This window comes from Sinocyclocheilus rhinocerous, unplaced genomic scaffold (genome assembly GCF_001515625.1).
Source record: "Sinocyclocheilus rhinocerous isolate Xijiao unplaced genomic scaffold, SAMN03320098_v1.1 scaffold349, whole genome shotgun sequence".
NCBI classification, from domain to species: Eukaryota; Metazoa; Chordata; class Actinopteri; order Cypriniformes; family Cyprinidae; genus Sinocyclocheilus; species Sinocyclocheilus rhinocerous.
In genome coordinates, this window is record NW_015637137.1 from 799,088 (window position 1) to 817,515 (window position 18,428).

The 18,428-nt window shown below is 39.2% G+C and overlaps 2 protein-coding genes across 6 annotated transcripts in view; both read left to right on the top strand.

The window, feature by feature from the left end:
• The first annotated feature begins 3,843 nt into the window (after positions 1 to 3,843).
• Positions 3,844 to 11,454, top strand: LOC107748539 (ETS translocation variant 5-like). 5 transcript variants are annotated; one of them, XM_016563358.1, is made up of 12 exons: positions 3,844 to 4,022; positions 5,568 to 5,746; positions 5,875 to 5,962; positions 6,076 to 6,123; positions 6,362 to 6,412; positions 8,142 to 8,265; positions 8,358 to 8,645; positions 9,001 to 9,290; positions 10,245 to 10,307; positions 10,441 to 10,679; positions 10,763 to 10,870; positions 11,024 to 11,454. In XM_016563358.1, exons 2-12 carry the CDS (start codon positions 5,654 to 5,656, stop codon positions 11,258 to 11,260), a joined length of 1,629 nt encoding a protein of 542 aa, XP_016418844.1. In that variant the 5' UTR covers positions 3,844 to 4,022; positions 5,568 to 5,653; the 3' UTR covers positions 11,261 to 11,454. The 5 variants fall into 5 exon arrangements, with proteins under 5 accessions (XP_016418844.1, XP_016418846.1, XP_016418847.1 ...); XM_016563360.1 differs by having other exon boundaries at positions 10,763 to 10,864; XM_016563361.1 differs by having other exon boundaries at positions 3,845 to 4,022; positions 5,568 to 5,701.
• Positions 11,455 to 14,966: 3,512 nt separating this feature from the next.
• LOC107748540 (sorcin-like) overlaps positions 14,967 to 18,428 on the top strand; it is a 6,189-nt gene continuing 2,727 nt past the window's right edge. Inside the window, exon 1 of the mRNA XM_016563363.1 lies at positions 14,967 to 15,190. Within this exon, the coding sequence (XP_016418849.1) occupies positions 15,167 to 15,190 (24 nt within the window). The 5' untranslated portion in view covers positions 14,967 to 15,166. The remainder of the gene's footprint in view (positions 15,191 to 18,428) is intronic.

An 18,428-nucleotide genomic window follows, 5' to 3' on the forward strand; every position in this document is an offset into this window, starting at 1 on the left:
TCTACTAAGCATGTATGCCTTAAGCTTCACCCTCAGCTTGTGACAGCTGAAATGGATCTTGTGAAATGTGCGATCGCATCGCCGATCACTCTTGAGAAACTTAAAGATGAAGTAGGCTACGGAATATATAAATATCCAAATTTTTCAGACAGCTTGCACGCTGCCCGTTGGTTCGGCTGCTACATCAAAAATAAGTTTCTCAGTTATGAGGAGAATAAGAAACTTGCTCTGATTAGAGCCCTGCACCGGTCACCGCTCAAGTGGAAAAAAGGGCACTTCTCATATTTATTGTCATTTTTTTTTTCTAATCAAAACGTTAAATATTTTAGGGGTGTGCGATATTGACAAAAAATGTATCTCAATATTTTCAGGGATTTTATTGATAACGATAATTAGATGATATTTTGCTGAGTGTGTTATTGTGCTGATATCTTAAGGACTGCCGTGGACAGCTGACTCCTAAAATTTTTGTTATTCTTCATAATCTGTGTGGTGATCAGTTCACAGCAGTGATAGAAATTAATCTTTTCCAATAAGTTTAAATAGATTTTTACCTTTTAAATGAAATCAGTATTGACAAAATCCATCTTTGCAATGCAGAGGAAACACAGAAGCTGCATTAGAAGGGGCATTTAGATGCATTTACACATTGTTTAATGCAGGACATGAATGTATTTAACCTGCAGTTACAAATGCATTCATACTGTTTTGATATTTTAAACATAAAACGTTGAATACTGATATTTGAAATTATTTTTAAAAAAATGAAAAAATACTTTAAATATGAAATTAAAACTGCCAGTAGGTGGCAGCAAGTCACTGTTAATAAGTGAGTCATTGCGACTGAACCGAATCATTTAAACGCTTGATTCATTCAGGAACGAAACACCGACATGTTGCTCAGAGATGGAAATTGGAATTATATTTGTTGGCGAAATAGAGCAAAAACAGTCAATATTGTGTCTAAAACGTAAGTATCTTAATATTAAATTCTTGTTTATTGGACTGCTGTATAAAATCAATATCACATTTGTAATCATGCTGCATTTTGGTGGAAAAAAAACGTCAGTCTTCGCGTGATACTGATTAACTATACGAAATGATATAAATATATACATTTCTGCCCCCATATCTTGAATTTTGTGATCATTCTAAATGCATTTTAATAAACTGAATCATGCAGTGAACTGAATCATAGCTCTCATGAGTCATGGATGTTAGCAAGACAAATGAACTATGTTGCCTTTTGTCTTTTGGGTAATTAGCTGTAAATTCGAGGCACAGGTAGCTTTTAGTCTTTTGTTCATCACCACCACTCACCTCCACACCAAGACAAACACACCTGGAAAGGGAGGGAGGGCTCCACTTCTGCGCTCTCTGCCTGATGCGCATGTGCCGATCAATGTGTGCTACACTGGCTGCGCATGCGCGGAGGGGCGTCGGAACTCGACAGTCTCAACATTTCCCGACCCGACCTGATATTTTGATTTTTTATTAGTTTGACAAGGAAAGCTGTGCGCAAATAGAAACACACACACACGCGTACATATAGCTATACATATATTCATTTATCAAAAAATAAATAAAAGAAAAGAAAGAAAAAAAGGGCACTTTCTAGAAAAAGGGCCGGTGCTCAAGCCCCCTTTTATGTCTGGCTGCACGGGCCTCAAATAGCCTGGCTCTGGCCCGAGACGCTCAGGCCCTAGCCCGGCTCGTGTCCGACAGCTTCTCCCAAAACAGCCTACAGTATACTACTGTTTCAGCTATTAAAATAGTTTAGTTTTGTATGTAATGGCAAAGTGATTATATTTCGTTTCGTTTTTTTATTAAGTTAATTTAGAAAAACGTTTGGAGCATTTTTGTTTGTTAAATATAAGTTTTTGTTTTTAAAGTAACAACCAAGTGGCCAGCAGCAGACAGTGAGCTTGTTTGATCAATTTAGCCTTCTCAAATCATCAGGACTTGCTTAAAATAAAATATATAGATATAAAACAGTTCAAGCATATAACAGTGTTTAAACGTTAAACCTATAGGTGCGCTGTATCCATAGTTTGAGCGGAGAGTGCAAGCTGAAGCGCGCTTTGCAGGGCATGGAGGCGCCAGCGCAATCACTTGCATTTTTTTTCAACAGGAGCGCTTCACAAAAATGAACCGAAACTCAGCGAATACATGCCTCACAGACACGATAAATATATCTATATAAAGCTTTCAATTACTACTTAACGAAATAAAACAAATCAAAAACAAAAATTATTTCATTATAATCATAATCCGTAAATACGCACTTCTCTCTAAAGGCGCGTCTAATGAGGAGATGGCGAGTCAGGATCGGCAACGTCCTCCTTGCAACACCGACTCAGAAAACACTAGTTTATTAGTAAATAATTCAAATAGCTCCTTACTGTTTCCCCCTGACACATTTATGGTAATTACTTTTGCCGGTGCATTTGCGCAAACTTAAGCCTATTGCAAGCATTTGAGCGCAGAACTGTTTAGCTGCGCTGACGGCATACATGCTGCTGCTGGACACTAAAAACCGTCGAGCCGCGGTCTCGTGTTGTTTCCACCAGCGCGGCAATTTTTTTTCATCACTAATTGATGGATGTCTAAAATATAAAAATAAGGAGAAGCCTAAAACAGGCCAGAGGCCCGGCCCGCGTCTGAACTATGACGTGAAAATTGTCCCGAAGCCCGTCCCGAGGGGCGAAAAAAAGGCGGGGCCCCTCGGGCCCGGGCTGAAATGCAGGGCTCTAGCTCTGATCTAGCACACAGAAAACGATTTGACTGAAAATTTATCAGAAGAGATGAAAAAAAGATAGTGGTCATCTACGCAATTCGGAAAAAGAGGCGGCTTTTCTGCATTAGGTATGTTTTTTTTTTTTTATTTTTTTTACTCTTTGTACAGCAGTTATTGTTCATTCTAAATAAATTTTTAAATGTAGAATATGTGTTACATAAATACATGAAATGTAGAACATATAAAAAAGTGCTCGTGGCTCGTCTGCCAGTCACATAAAAGTGAAACTCCGCCTATGATGGTACCATGATCATTTAAGGTGGTATATTAATTTGTCTGTTTTTAAAACTCGTGTGAATATAAGTGATCTGTGAATTGGCTTTAAAGAATGAGCAAAAACAGAGATGGTATGAGGAACTTTTTCATTGGCCAGAATGAGATTATCACAGAGGATTCCAGTCATTGTCCACAGTGACACGTCCACTCTTCTGTCACCCAAGATAGAGGTCAGTGGTTCCCAAAGCCCAGTCGATATTCACACCAAAAAGGCAATAGCAAGACTCTACTGTAAACATTTTCTCTCTACTTTTTTTATATCGTTATTTAGTTATTTTATTAGTGATTTTTTAATAACTAATTACTGATATTGATAGTGGACACTATCAAACAAAGAATTAGTAGCCTAAGTTTAAACTCGCCTAAGCCTAAACTCGCAGCCTTTATTTAAAACGCAAAAAAAAAATAATAATAATAATAATACATACAGTGGGTACGGAAAGTATTCAGACCCCCTTAAATTTTTCACTCTTTGTTATATTGCAGCCATTTGCTAAAATCATTTAAGTTAATTTTTTTTCCTCATTAATGTACACACAGCACCCCATAGAGACTCAGTTGGCCATTCACTCTAGTCTCGCTTCTGGCCCTTTAAACGTCTCTTTGCGGTGGAGAAACATCTGGTTGTTGAATGAAACCCAGCCATTCATAAAAACAGGAGAGAGAACTGCTCTGATTGGCTGACTGCAGCTTCATGGTGGCGTAGGTAATGCAGAGACAGCCATTGGTCAATCGCTTGCTTGACGTGAGGAACTAACCAATGAGCGTGAGCTGCAATGTTAAGCCGATGCTCTCGGAAAAGCAGGCGATCCCATTATGAAAATTTCAGTCGCGTCAGGCTGAGGGAGAGCGCGATACCCATTACACATCGCAAACACAGACTGTTTTTCGCTTGGATTTACCAAATCACTCTTTTTTTTATACAAGCAGAGGATTTAATCACCGCTGGGTGAGTATGTTCTGCACGCTGCTCTAGTTTTGTATTGTTTAATTATACCCCGATGCAAGTTTCATATTTTGCTTGAATTTTTATAAAGTTGTATTTACTTCAAACGCCGCGTTTAGTTTTGCTGGCTCGCACGCCATTTTCTTTGTGCGCATATTTGGCAACCATTTCCCCGCTGTTTGTTTTCTCAGTACTTTTTTTTAAACTCAGCCATAATCGCAGTTTGAGTTCTGCAAAATTCATATGCGGTTTGATGAAGTGCTTCTCGCGCGTTTGGTATTTTTATGAATGGAACGACGCGCACGGAAGATCAAATTTCACTTCATTGAGAAAAACAAGCGGCCGAGGGAACGGATGGAGGGGGAGCGCGCGGCGATAATGGGCGCTGGGGGGGAGGGATTGAACTTCTTGAACTCGTTCCTATACCTGTTAACTCGCTGTTGTAATGCTATAATCTCGATTTACTTATTGAACAGCTATAGATTCCGCTGGCAGGCAGTGCGCATATTTGGCAACCATTTCCCCGCTGTTTGTTTTCTCAGTACTTTTTTTTAAACTCAGCCATAATCGCAGTTTGAGTTCTGCAAAATTCATATGCGGTTTGATGAAGTGCTTCTCGCGCGTTTGGTATTTTTATGAATGGAACGACTGAGTTTTTTTCGGGGTCGCGCGCACGGAAGATCAAATTTCACTTCATTGAGAAAAACAAGCGGCCGAGGGAACGGAGGGAGGGGGAGCGCGCGGCGATAATGGGCGCTGGGGGGGAGGGATTGAACTTCTTGAACTCGTTCCTATACCTGTTAACTCGCTGTTGTAATGCTATAATCTCGATTTACTTATTGAACAGCTATAGTTTCCGCTGGCAGCCTTTATTATCGCCAATAAAATCTTTAAAAGCACAAACTCTTCATTTTCAGCATGAAATGTGCAGACGCACGTTCCTCCTGTTTTATAAAGGTCTGATAAGCTTCAGGAAGCAATAATGGTAAGCGATGGATGTTTAATTAGTTCTTGAGAGGTTTTCTTGGCCTCGCGACTGTAATACGATTTTATGGCCTAAACACTTGCGTCAGGGAAAATAAACACGTGTGTGTGTGGTGATGAAGCATGATTTAGGCTTCGTTATTTTATTCCTGCCTTTCCACTGTTTAAATTTGAACCTTATTTGTTTTAAGAGATTAAGCTGGTTAATGTTGTTTTTTTTTTCTTTTTCTAAATTATTAATTTCATTTAGACTCAGAGTATGGAGTCTTGGGTAGTCTCATGGGCAACAGATGGCACTGTATGGTTATGTAAGGACCCCCATCTGTACCATGAGCCTTAAATGGTTTGTGTGAGAGAGAGAAGGAGAATGCAGCACAATTCATCTGAGATGAGAGTGAGTGTTACACAAACAAACAGGCTAGCTGAAGTTTTCACAGATCAAAGGGACAGTTGGTCCTGGACTGTCAGGACCTGGGACGTTCACTGACAGCTGCATCAGATCCTGACAGAGTGCGTTGTGTGTCTTTCTCTAAGTGCCACTTTTCTCGGCTCTTCTTCCAACAGGTGACGATAACACCCCCCTTTCTCCCAGTTTATTCCCGTTTTCCCTCCTGCTGCAGCCCCTTAGGCCGCAGTGAGAAGCAAGTGACATGGACGGGTTTTACGACCAGCAGGTCCCTTTCATGGTGCCCCCCAGTGTAAGTCTCTGCTTCAACTCGTCATGCCTCAATTTCTTCACTTTTGTGACTGTAATTCACTTTCAAATGTTTTACTACAGAAATCCATCCAAACTGGATGGCTGTGAACAATGATCACTTGTTCAAACTTTCATTATTTGATCTTGATCTTGGTCTTTTTTTTTTTTTTACAGAAATCTCACATGCCGGAACCATCTTGCAGGCCATTCAATGACCGAAAAAGGAAGTTTGCTGACACTGAGTTGGCACAGGATACAGAGGGTAAACAAATGAGCATGCAATCAATCCATCCAGATCCCTCTAAAGCACATCATTTAACCCTGGCCCAAACAAATCAGTCTGTTTATTCACAAATCAATCTTTGTGTCCCACAGAGCTCTTTCAAGATCTGAGCCAGCTACAAGAGATTTGGATAGCAGAAGGTACGGCAACAGTCCTAAGCTCTAGAATAGTCATGGTTATGGAATATATTTCATAACTACTGTTAAAACGCAACTTGGTTGTTAATGCATCATCCAGTGGTTGATCTCTGGGGCCCCATTCAAACGGGATGAGACATTACGGCATTTATAAATATACAAATAATTTATAGTTACTTTAAATATTTCATTTATTTTTATAAATAAATTAAATTGTTTTGTTTTTCCTCTCCATGTGCAGCCCAGGTACCTGATGACGAACAGTTTGTTCCAGATTTCCAGTCGGATAACTGTGAGTGCTCTTTGAATATTCCTGCAGTATAACCTATAGAACTTGCCTTTATGAATTATAGAAACTGTCTTTGAATTAGAGAAGCAATCCTGGCACCTTCCTCCTTGAAACCAAGAAAACCAATTGAAAGAATCTCAAAACACTGCATTCCAAAAGTTTCTGTGTCAAACCCAATTCCTAAGCATGAGTTTAAGATGTGTGTGTGCGTGTACACATGTGAGGCCCAGGCTGCCGCTGCGGTGCTGTAACTCATGGCAGCCTCCAGCTTGGTGACATTTTAATGGGGCTGGATCCTCGGCGCGCACACACTCTGGTTATTATGTGCTGGTGAACAGTGCTCTGGCTGTTTCCCTTGTTAGTTTTTCTTCCCATTTGGCTCTGAATAAGTCTGATTGTGTGCATTTTCTATGGTGTCAATGGTGTTTATTGTAGAAGGTGAATGCACATGGATGTGTTTGCATAGAAATTGTGTGTGAGAGGGTATGTGTGTGTTTGTCTGGCACAATTCCCCTTATCTGGCATCGTGCCTGTAGCTCTCACAGGCCCCTCTTTCACCACAGCTGGGCAGTGGGGCCCTTTTTCCATAGGAATCACGTGATAGTCTGCGAGTTCTAACTTGCAGCCTCCTTTTCTAGAGGGAAATGTCTTTTTTCCCCTCCTCCTTTTAAAACTGAGTAGTTCTAGTTGTCCAGTACTTACATATCCATCAAACATCTGACACCAGATGACGCTAGGTTATGCTACCGGTCAAAAGTTTGAAGTAATTAGGGGCCAATTGTATCCGTTAGAATTCTTATTATTATTATTCTTCTTCCACTCTTGAGTTTATGCCAGCCCATAGAACCGCTTGCGGGAAATTTGGCACAGTGATAGACGACAGTCTCAACATTAACCATAGCCAATTTGGAGTCTCTAACTCAAACTCTCTAGTGCCACCACATGTCCAAAGTTTCACTCATGTTTATGCTAATAACTTTTGAACCGTAAGGCACAGAAGGAAAATATTTTTTCCTCTGAATCCTTGGCTCATACCGAGTCGAATGAATTAATATAAAAAATCGTAACGTTTAGTTATTTTTTAATCGTAATTGTTTATTTATTTTTTATTATAGAATGAATTCACCAAAATTTAAAAAATCGTAAGGTTTAGTTTTTTCGCTATTTTTAATAGTTCATAAAACCTACTTTTTCGAACTCGTCAGACGGTTTGTCTGATTTTCTCCAAAATTGGCTCAGATCATTTTCTGACCATGCTGGCAAAAAGTTATGGAATTCAAGTTGATTCATCAAAACGTTCTCGAATAACGCGCAAACAAATTATATGAAAAGTGCACAAAAATGGATCTGAGGCTATACCTCCGCAACGGTTTTGCGTATTGAGACCAAACTTGGTGTGTGTTATAACAAGCATGACCTGAGGCTACCTGCAGTGTTTGGCGCTGTGCCACCTAGTGGTCTGGAGATATAAAAAAATGGCTATTTTTGCTTATAACTTCTGAATGGTTTGGCCAAAAATCACAAAACTGGTCTCTTTAGATTCGGTGGAGCATGCCGAGTCGAACCAGATCTAATTTTCCCATGTCAGCCTTTATGAACGCATTGATGTATCGTTACGAAACTCGGAATTTCAAACTTTTGACCAGTAGCGTAGGTTCCAAGTTAAAGAACTGTGTTTTTGTTAGTATTTGTGAGACTTTGAATTTTAACAAAAAAAAATTTCTCTCTCTAGTGATGTTCCATGGACCCCCTCAAACAAAAGTAAAGCGGGAACTGAGCCCAAGCAGAGAGTTTTCCCCGTGTGGACAAGAGCAGAGACTGTCTCCATATGGAGAAAAGTGCCTATATAACTACAGGTATATATATTTCTTTATCCTTTCCTTCTCCATTTTTCTCTCACTCCTTCTCACTGAATCATATTTATTTCTGTTTTGTCATTTAATTTTAGTGCCTTCGACAGGAAGCCATTTACTTTTAACAAGCCACTCACTCCTCCTTCTACACCGGCATCACCCTTTGGCTCCTCCACCAGCACAGCAACACACCCTGTGCAAAAAAGAGTGATGCCACAAGCCCAGACTCAGACACAAGGCCCGCCACTATTACCTGGTCCCAACCACAGCTCCACACCTCCACATCAGAGAGCACAGACTCCACTCCACAGTCAGAGCCCACCTTTTGCTGTGCCCTGCCCACCTGTCAATCACCCAGATGCCTCCTACAGCACAGACCACAGGTATGGATATATGACAAGATGCTTTTGATCCCGGCACTTCATAGTTACTTTTCGGGTCACGGTGATCATTTTCTAACCTCATTTCTATCTTTACCTCCTACTTGAGCTGCTCGTGCCTGTTGAAAGTGCTGTAATCAGCTCAGGTTGAGCCTTTCATTGGTATTATCTTGTTAAAGATGCCACACTGACCTGGAAAGCAGTTATATATTTATCCCATTCAAGTCCAGGTTTAAAAAAGAGCTTTACCACCAGACTTATCCCTTTGACGTGACACTAATGATCTCAGTTGCCTTTGGTGTTGTGAATAATGCCATCTCAACGTAATTTCTCATCTTTTGCCTTTCTCTTTCGTTAGGTTCCATCGTCAGCTTTCCGAGCCCTGTCTGCCATTCCCGCAGTCCGATGGCCGCTGTCAGACACCTTACCCCCCGCAGGCCCGTGGCCATTTTCCCCGACACGGCCGCCCCCCTTATCAGCGCCACATGTCAGAGCCGTTAGTGCCAATGCCTCCCCAGGGATTCAAAAAGGAAATGGTAGATCCCTGTTACAATGAGCAGGGTTTGCAAAACATGGGACCTCCTCGTGCACCGTTGTTCCACCAAATGTCAATCAAACAGGAGCCCAGAGACTTCGGCTATGACTCAGGTAGGTGTAAATTAGGGCTGCACGATAAATCGCATGCGATATTTAACGCGCATCTTATCAGTAAAACCGCTTCTGTAATCAGCGGTAAATCTCCATCACCTGCGGGCTTTCACATTGAGCAGCATTAACTACACAGAGCCGTTGTTCACTGACGAGCTGCGCAAAAAATCGCGCGAATATCTTACGGTACATTCACACGGTGCGTCGATGCTTGATGGAGGGCGTTTCTGAAGCTTGGTGCTGACGCGACTGTCATAGTGACAACAGCCAATCACATTAGTTTTCTGGTGTTGCATGAACGCGATTGTCTGCACCAGGGTATTTGCATAAGGTGATCTGATTGGCTGACGCCTGCATTGGCACTTGAAAAGTTTTCAACTTCTGCCACGAGCAACGGACCCACAATTCAGTTTGGCAACGCTTGCCGCCACTCCATTCAAAGTAAACAAGAGGCATTGACGCAGGCGACCCGTGTGAATGTACCATTAACGAGTTGCTGTAAAATAAGTAACGTTGGCTGTAAAATTGTCATAATGGTGAAATTTCAAAGGCAAAAGGTCCATTTTTAATAGTGTAGTGATGAATAAAGCACAGCTTACACTGTCACTTTCTGTTGGTCAACATGGAGAATTTGTGGAAATAAATCATTTGCACTCAAAAATGAAATTCCAGCACAAATTCCTTTTGAAATGACTCTTATTGGCAGCAAAAAAATCACCTCACAACAGTATATGTGACTGTACCATTAGTGTGAAACAACTAATGGTACAGATCTGATAAACATAAAATTTTATTTACTTTCAAACTTTATTATATTGTGTAGTTTATATTACTTCTAAAGGGATTTTATAATAAAAAAATTCTGATGAACTTGAACTCAAACTTTCTATTATACTGTATTATTTAATTTATTATTTTAATCTGACTGTATTATTTTTCTCAATTGTCTTGCAGAAGTGCAGAACTGCCAGTCATCTTTTGGCAAATCGGCAAACTTCTATGGCCCCAACAGCGAGGGTAAGACTTTTGTCAGTTTAGTTTCATCTACCTCTACTTCCTTCAGGTGCAGATGATTTATTAATAAACAACTTTTAATTAGTCTTACGTCCATATTAAATTCATTTTTTTTTTCCCTGGCTGCCAATTGCAGGTTTTGGGTATGACGGAGAATCCCACCTGTATTATGACGATACATGTGTAGTGCCAGACCGCCTGGAGGGAAAGCTGAAGCAGGAGGGTGGAGTTTTCCGGGAGGGTCCTCCGTATCAACGAAGGGGGTCTCTGCAACTCTGGCAGTTCCTGGTCACTCTGCTGGACGACCCATCCAACAGCCACTTCATCGCTTGGACTGGCCGTGGGCTGGAGTTTAAACTCATTGAACCAGAGGAGGTCAGTGTGTTATGAAAGCAAATGGCTTTATATCCAATTTATTTAGCCAACAAGCAGAATTAATGCACCCTTTTTTTTAAAAGGTTGCTCGCCGTTGGGGCATCCAGAAGAACAGGCCTGCGATGAATTATGACAAACTGAGCCGCTCCCTGCGCTACTACTATGAGAAGGGCATCATGCAGAAGGTAAAGGCACGTTCCCGTTCCAATGTCATTTTTCTTCTTTCAATCCCTTTATCATAGTTCCCTCATTATCTGTAGTTAGTCAGAGCTACCCCATCAAAACATATCAGCTTTTCTCAAATAAGTTTCTAAGACATATCTCTTTCTCTTGTTCATATGCAGGTTGCTGGAGAGCGGTACGTGTATAAGTTTGTGTGTGATCCCGATGCGCTCTTCTCCATGGCATTCCCTGATAACCAGAGGCCCAGTCTGAAAGCAGACCCTGATGGGCTGCAGGTTCCAGAGGACGACACTGTTCCGCTCTCACATTTTGATGAGAATAACAGTGTCCCGTATCCAGGCGATGCCAGGGACCAGTGCTTAGCGGGGCCATCCTTTCCTGAAAATTACACTTTCTGAACTGTTTCACCACTGATGGGCAGACCAGAAGAACTCTAAAATGCATCCTCACACTCCAAATGCAGCTCATGTCAAATTGTAATCGCTCCAATGAGGAATCTGTAGCGCCTGCTGTCAAGTCTCTAGACTTTCTTGCCACACTTTTATTGTTTGTTACTACACCGGTTCCATGATGGAATTTTTTTTTTTAATTACAAACAACAAAACTTAAAGGGACACAACAGTATTTTCCAGTATAACCTATGATTTTATATATATAAATAAGTGTATATTTTAAAATATGGCTTTTGTGCACTGCTTTCTTTGTGTATCAGACCTGGTGTCTTTTTTCAATGCTTTGCTTTAATGAGATTTGTTACAACTTCTGACAATGCAAAATGATGCACCTCAGGCTGTTGTCATTATCAGAGTGTATATAGCTTTGATTATAATCTGGAAAAATGCACAATTTTTCTCCAGCTGGCCAAGTAAAATGCTTTATAACTGTTCAGAAATAGTTATTTCAATTGCTTTTGTAATGTGATTTTTTTGGATATGGGGTGGGGTAGAATGGACAAAAAGAGGGTAAGGGATTTGAAAAGTGAAATCTATGTATATTATGAATATATTTTTGCAAAAGCTGAATTAAATTGCATTGTATAAGCTGTACAACAGACTTTTATCACTTAATCTGTTCTTTTTGTATAGTGGTATGTGTGTGTGAAATTGCAAACCAGCTCTTGATATAGGGGAAAATCAAGGCTGAAATGCCTGATCCAGGATCAGTCATGCTTGTGCGACCTTTAACTGTTTACCAAAGGATTATAGGGAGGCTGTCTGATCTCTGCTCAGTAGTAAACAAGCATGGCAAGAAGCTCTTTCCACCTTCACTGTCAACCGTATTTGTCTGTACTGGGTACAACAGACCCCTAGTTCTGTTTCACTGTGGATAAAACTGTTGTCTCATTGTCTTTTGAAGACAGTTTCTTTCATTAAGAATTTTCAAGTACAGTTTTGGTGTACAATTACAGGTCTGTATTTTCTAAACTATAAGGTACAAGATAAATAAACGGATATGGTGGTTCTTGGATTTTTTTCCCTATGTGTTTCTTTTAATAACTTAACTTGGACAAGGTAAAATTTCTCCAAATCTATTCTGATGAAGAAACTCGTCTTGGATGGCCTGAGGATTAGTACATTTTCAGCAAATTTAGATTTTTGGGTTAATTTGTTGTGTTTGGAACAGTGTTGCCAAGTCCGCGGTTTTCGTGGAATTGGGCTACTTTAAAGGGTTAGTTCACCCAAAAATGAAAATTCTGTCATTAATTACTCACCCTCATGTCGTTTCAAACCCGTAAGCCCTTTGTTCATCTTCGGAACACAAATGAAGATATTTTTGATGGAATCTGAGAGCTGTCTGACCCTCCCATAGACAGCAATGCAACTGAAATGTTCCCAAGTCCAGAAACGCAACAGCATACATTGTTTTACGTCCAGCGGATATTCTCCAAAATGGCACCAGGGTGATGCGGAGGAGACGAATTGTTGTATAAAGTCGTTATTTTTTTTATAAATATTTTTTGGTGCGTAGCTTCGTATAATTACGGTTGAACCCCTGATGTCACATGGATTATTTTATAGATCTCCTTGCTACGTTTCTGGACTTGGGAACATTTCAGTTGCGTTGCTGTCTATGCAGAGTCAGACAGCTCTCAGATTACATCAAAAATATCTTCATTTGTGTTCTGAAGATGAACGAAGGTCTTACGGGTTTGAAATTACATGAGGGTGAGTAATTAATGACAGAATTTAAATTTTTGGTGAACTAACCCTTTAACACTGTAGCCACTGTTTGTTTTTTGAAGCGACCCCAACAATGCGATATTTAGCCCCTGAAATGCGAATCATACTGGGAACCCCACCAAAAAAATGTGTATTTTAACCCCACCCCACCCCCTCCAGAACGGCATTTTTAATTGGGACCCCCCTCGAAACGTGATTGGGCTAGTTTTAAGTAGCAATTGGGCGGGTTTTGTTTTGAAAACCTGGCAACCCTGGTTCTGAGCAACTGGAAAGTTTGGTAGTGTGTGACCTTCAGTTCTTCAGTGTACAATGCACAGTTTTTTTCTGTAACCATTTACAATGTCCACAGATGTATGAGTATGATGGCCTTGTGTTATAAAATCTGTTAAAATTTAAAAGAAAATTGTGCAGTCTGTTTCAGCCTTTACATTTTGACTATTCAGTATCTGAAAATCCTTTGTAATGTAACAGCAGGACTACTAATGAGGTTCCTGATATCTATCAGAAAAAAAACATTAACATTCCAGCAAAACCATGCATTTTACATCCTGCAGGAATCTTATCATTTCTGTAGGATGTTACACAATCCTACAGGACGTCAGTGGACATACCTTCAGGAATCCTATAAGTACATAAGAAATCCTGCAGGAGTGTTAGATTCCTGCAGGACATAACACAGTCATACAGGAACAACTCTACAGGACTCCTGCAGGAATATACCCTGTCCTGTAGGATTTTTATTCAGTCCTACAGGATTCCTGCAGGATCCCTGCACATAAAACCAAAATCCTACAGGATTCCTGCAGGATTATTTTGTAAAGGGTGTGGCACATTAAGGAATCTCATTCCCGTGGGACTGTGATCTTTCCTGGAGCCTCTCAGTTTGACCGCTAAAACTGTAACCCAGCAAAGCCTGTGTAACGATGCGATGCATAGTAACAGGCTATTGCATAACCAAGTGACGCTCATTCTCTTTCTCCTCTGCTCTCTTCTTTAGCAGGGTTAGTCTTAATCCTACTGGTGACCTTGTTTCCTGGAGCCAAAGAGCTGAAGAGTTATTAAGATGTCATATAGTCTGATCACGATAAAGGAACTCAAGCTGATTCAAGGAATAAAGGTTACATTTTTTTGGTGCAAGACTACAGCAAAATTACATATACCTAAAACGTATTATTCTGCTTTAGGGACTGAGTATCATATTTACTGTTATACAACAGTTCCACTTCTCAAATTTGATTGGCCAAGTGGCAGCCTAAGAATGGTTATATGTAGTATAACAGCACTAGGATGTTTCAGTATTTGTTTCGCTCAGTTCATCTGTGCTCATGCCATTCCAGAGCACAGTATGTGAACAGTGCTGATTACTTTCTATCAATTACTTGTCTATAGAACTGTTGTATAAGAGCAATATCACACTCACAATTGTGCTTAATATCAGATGTGATTTTCTGTGGCACAGGCTGCAGCCCTGCAGATATTCAGCACCATCACACTTCTGCTCAGAGTTGAGTTATGGCGTCAAAAACAGACGCCTCGAAAACATCCTGAATGGAAGGAAGCGGCACTGCCCAAAACTGACCTCCAAAAAGTCTGGTGGCTGGGTTGAGTAAATGAGCTGCTGGTTACTTTTAGTGTAATAGCGCCGACTGGTGGTTTTTAACGTAAATGACAGGTTGATGTTATATAAGCACGCACGTCACCGAACACGTAATTTTACGTCAACGAGAGGAATAACTCTATTAGGTTAATTACCAGTAACTACGTCTGTGATCATTTTGGGCGTAACTAATATTTTCATGATGAGCCAACGTGTTTAATAAGTAAAAATGCAAGCACAATATCATTGGCCACAAAGGTTATCAGTCAAATAGCCAGAAGACTTCCGTGTATCTGTACGCTTGGTTTTGTTTTAGAGCTAGCTGATCCAAAACACGCTCTCCATAGTAAATATAGAATTTTTTATGACGTCAGATTAAACTCCTATCGCTGTCAGTCACCCTTCCTACCCTAATGACGTCATCCAATCACTTCCTGTTACAGTCCAAGTACGGAAGAGATTGCACGAAAACTTTCCCATAAGATTCATTTTTAGGTCGCTTCTATTCGCAAGTGCGATCATAAAGTATGGCGTACCCAGGATATAACAATGTAAGTGTCACTTATATTTTTATGTTCAATTGCAGTTTGCAAAATGTAAAAGAAATTGATATTTTCCTTAAGATGACATCTTGCTTGAGAAATCTATATAGCATCATGTTATTACGCCACAAATAGTTTAATCAAATAAATTACATTTTCTTTCATATGAATTAGGCATAAACTATAACACGCAGCAAGTCATTTGGTAAACAGATCCCGGGTCAGAAATTTAACTAACGATGCAGGGCAATATTTGCCCGCTGGAATTGGTTTTCAAGGGCATTTTAACCTTTATAAGGACCAAAAAATAAAATAAAATAATAAAACAAAGAAAAAAGAAAAGAAAATATCTTGAATGATTATTTTTACCCTACTGGTAAAATATGTTTTCCCGCCTTTTAAGCATAGACTTAGAAAATGTGTTTGATTAATGCTTAAAACAAGTCTTAATGTATTAATATAGGAAATGAATCAAGTGAAATAAATTCACTATCTGAAAAATTATGCTAGTTATCTATGCTGTCGGAAAAAAGTGCAAAAAATATACAAATATAGATTTGTATTATATAATAATTGTTTATATTAACAAGCTTGTCACTGGGGCATTACCCTTAAAAGGACAACTTTGTACCTTATCTATCACTAAAAGGTACATATGCACCCTTAATACTTTTAGGGGTAAATAACGTACAAAGGTATTGAAGATACTGCCCCAGTGACAGGCTGCTGTAGCCCAAAAGGTACAATTTATTCACATTTTTCCTCAGATTTTAGTCAAATACAGGTAGCAGAATAGTGAACAATATACCAAGTAATTCAGTTCAATACTATTTTATAAGCTTATTAGCATTTTAAACACGCGTTTGGTCCCCATGCTTGCATGTTTAATATCACAGTAAATTTTTATGTAATCTCTGTTCACTACTGAGAAATTCCCCCCTGACATTTTAAACATAGTGATTTTCATTGGCATTTTCTGCTTCAAGTAGTGGTTCTGACTCTGCTTTATCCTACCTGTCTGATTTAGTACAAACATAGGTTAATGTGGACAAAAAAGGAATATACACAACTGCATGTTCTTTACTACACAAACCACACTTATGTGCATCAACCTCTCAACTATATGAACATGTAGGCTGGAGTTTATTTAGGCCAAATAGTGATTGCCCTGTCTGTATTCTTGGTAAAACCCTGTGGGATGTGTCAGACTATATATTTGTTATCAGTATAATTAGGTAATTGTGAGTTGTGGAGCAATTCCAAGGGGAATTATATTTACGTTTATACAGTGTGTAGCAATTGGAATACATTACTCAGTATTCAGTGTTCTTTGAACAGAAACTAAAGGTTGATTTGGATTGCACTTTTTCTTCTAGTTGTAAATAGGACTATTGTCATGGGCGGACCACTTGAATTTGAATGACAGTCCTTGTTCTAAAACATTTTAAAAGTAGCGAAGCACAGAAATTTAATCAACCAGAAATATTCAGCGAAAATTTTAGCTTTTAATTTTTTTTTTTAATTATTATTCTTGGTTTTGATCTGTCTTCATTTGGATTAACTGAGGTATTTTAGTCGCTGCAGTTATCAGGTGATGTATGAACAAAATTTAACTATAAATTTGTTTTAGTGTGCTTACCATCCAGTAATTTTAATATGCATTGTACTTTGTTAACTTTGATATGAAACAAATCGTGTGCTTTCAAATTCTGTCAGTTTCATAAATGAAAATCAAACAATAAATGATGATTTTTCTTTCTTTTTGTTTTTTTTTGACAACACTTGTCCAAAGTGCACGTGAACCAATCATCTCTTCCTCTTTGCTACTAGTTATAGCACAAAATAAACATGAATGAAAATCAGAAGGTATCAGTTGAAAGAACCATTTACTAAAATATATAATTAATCAGTGTTTCAACTGTGGAAAGCTATCAATAAAATAGCTTGTAAATAATGTAATGTTACATTTACCCCAGGAAAGCCATTCAGTGTCAACAACTAGTAAATTAGTACTAATAAAACTAGTAAATTGGAAAAACAATCTTTAGTTAGGAGCATTTTGCTAATTAGATGCACTATATTACATATTCACCATTATCTGTTTTCTTCATTATTTAAAGGGATAGTTCACCCAATTACCCTATGATTTACTCAAGCCATCCTAGCTGTATATGACTTTTTTCTTTCAGACGAATACAATCGGAGTTTTATTAAAAAATGATTTCGATATAAGCCAAGAGGAGGCTATCATAGTCTCACCAGAGCTTATGCTGCGTTCCAGACAACTCTAAATTCAGATTTTTCCCACCTCCTACATGCAAATAACATCTAGAAGAAGGCCACTTGAAGTCGGACATACGACCTGTGAACTCAGGGAGGATCGATCAACCCCGACTTCAGTGAGATGCGTCATTTGACATCACTGCTTCCAACAAGCATAATGTGGAGCTACCTTGTGTCAAACTTAAAAACATTATACATCAACTTAATAAAATGATACCTTAAGTTTTGCTTTTCATCAGCTGTTTTCAAAACGAACAGCAGCATTTTATGTTAATTTCTTTTTCTGTTTTTGCCATAATTGACACAAAAACAGGAAATGCTCTCGTTGTGTCATAGCGACATTTTATAAAAGTGACATGATAATGACTGAAACTCACTGAGGTTGGAAGTGGGATATTTCAACTCGGATGTTCCTACTTCCGACCTTGTCTGGAACGTGGAATTACGCTACACCTGTCATCCACTGGAGTGCCACTCTTGTGAATGCGTGTACGACAGTTAATGGAAGCCAGAGAGTTTATAAAGTTTTAAATAAGGATATTTTCCTTACACACAAATGCATTGATTCACTTCAGAAGGCCTCTATTAACCCCCTGTAGCCATGTGGAGCAATTTTTTATGATGTATGGATGCAGTTTTTCTGGGCTTCAAAATCTTAAACCCCATACACTGCCATTATTAAAGGGGTCATATGATGCGATTAAAATTTTTCCTTTCTCTTTGGAGTGTTACAAGCTCTTGGTGCATAAAGAAGATCTGTAAAGTTGCAAAGACTAAAGTCTCAAATCCAAACAGATATTCTTTATAAAAGTTAAGAGTCAACCACGCCTACCTAAAACGGCTCGTTCTAACATGCCCCCACATGTCTATGTCACGATGTGGGAAGATTTGCATAACACAGCCCAAATGTTCACGCAAAGAAAGAAACCATAACTTTTATTCTCGCTGTAGTATTGTTGCCGCC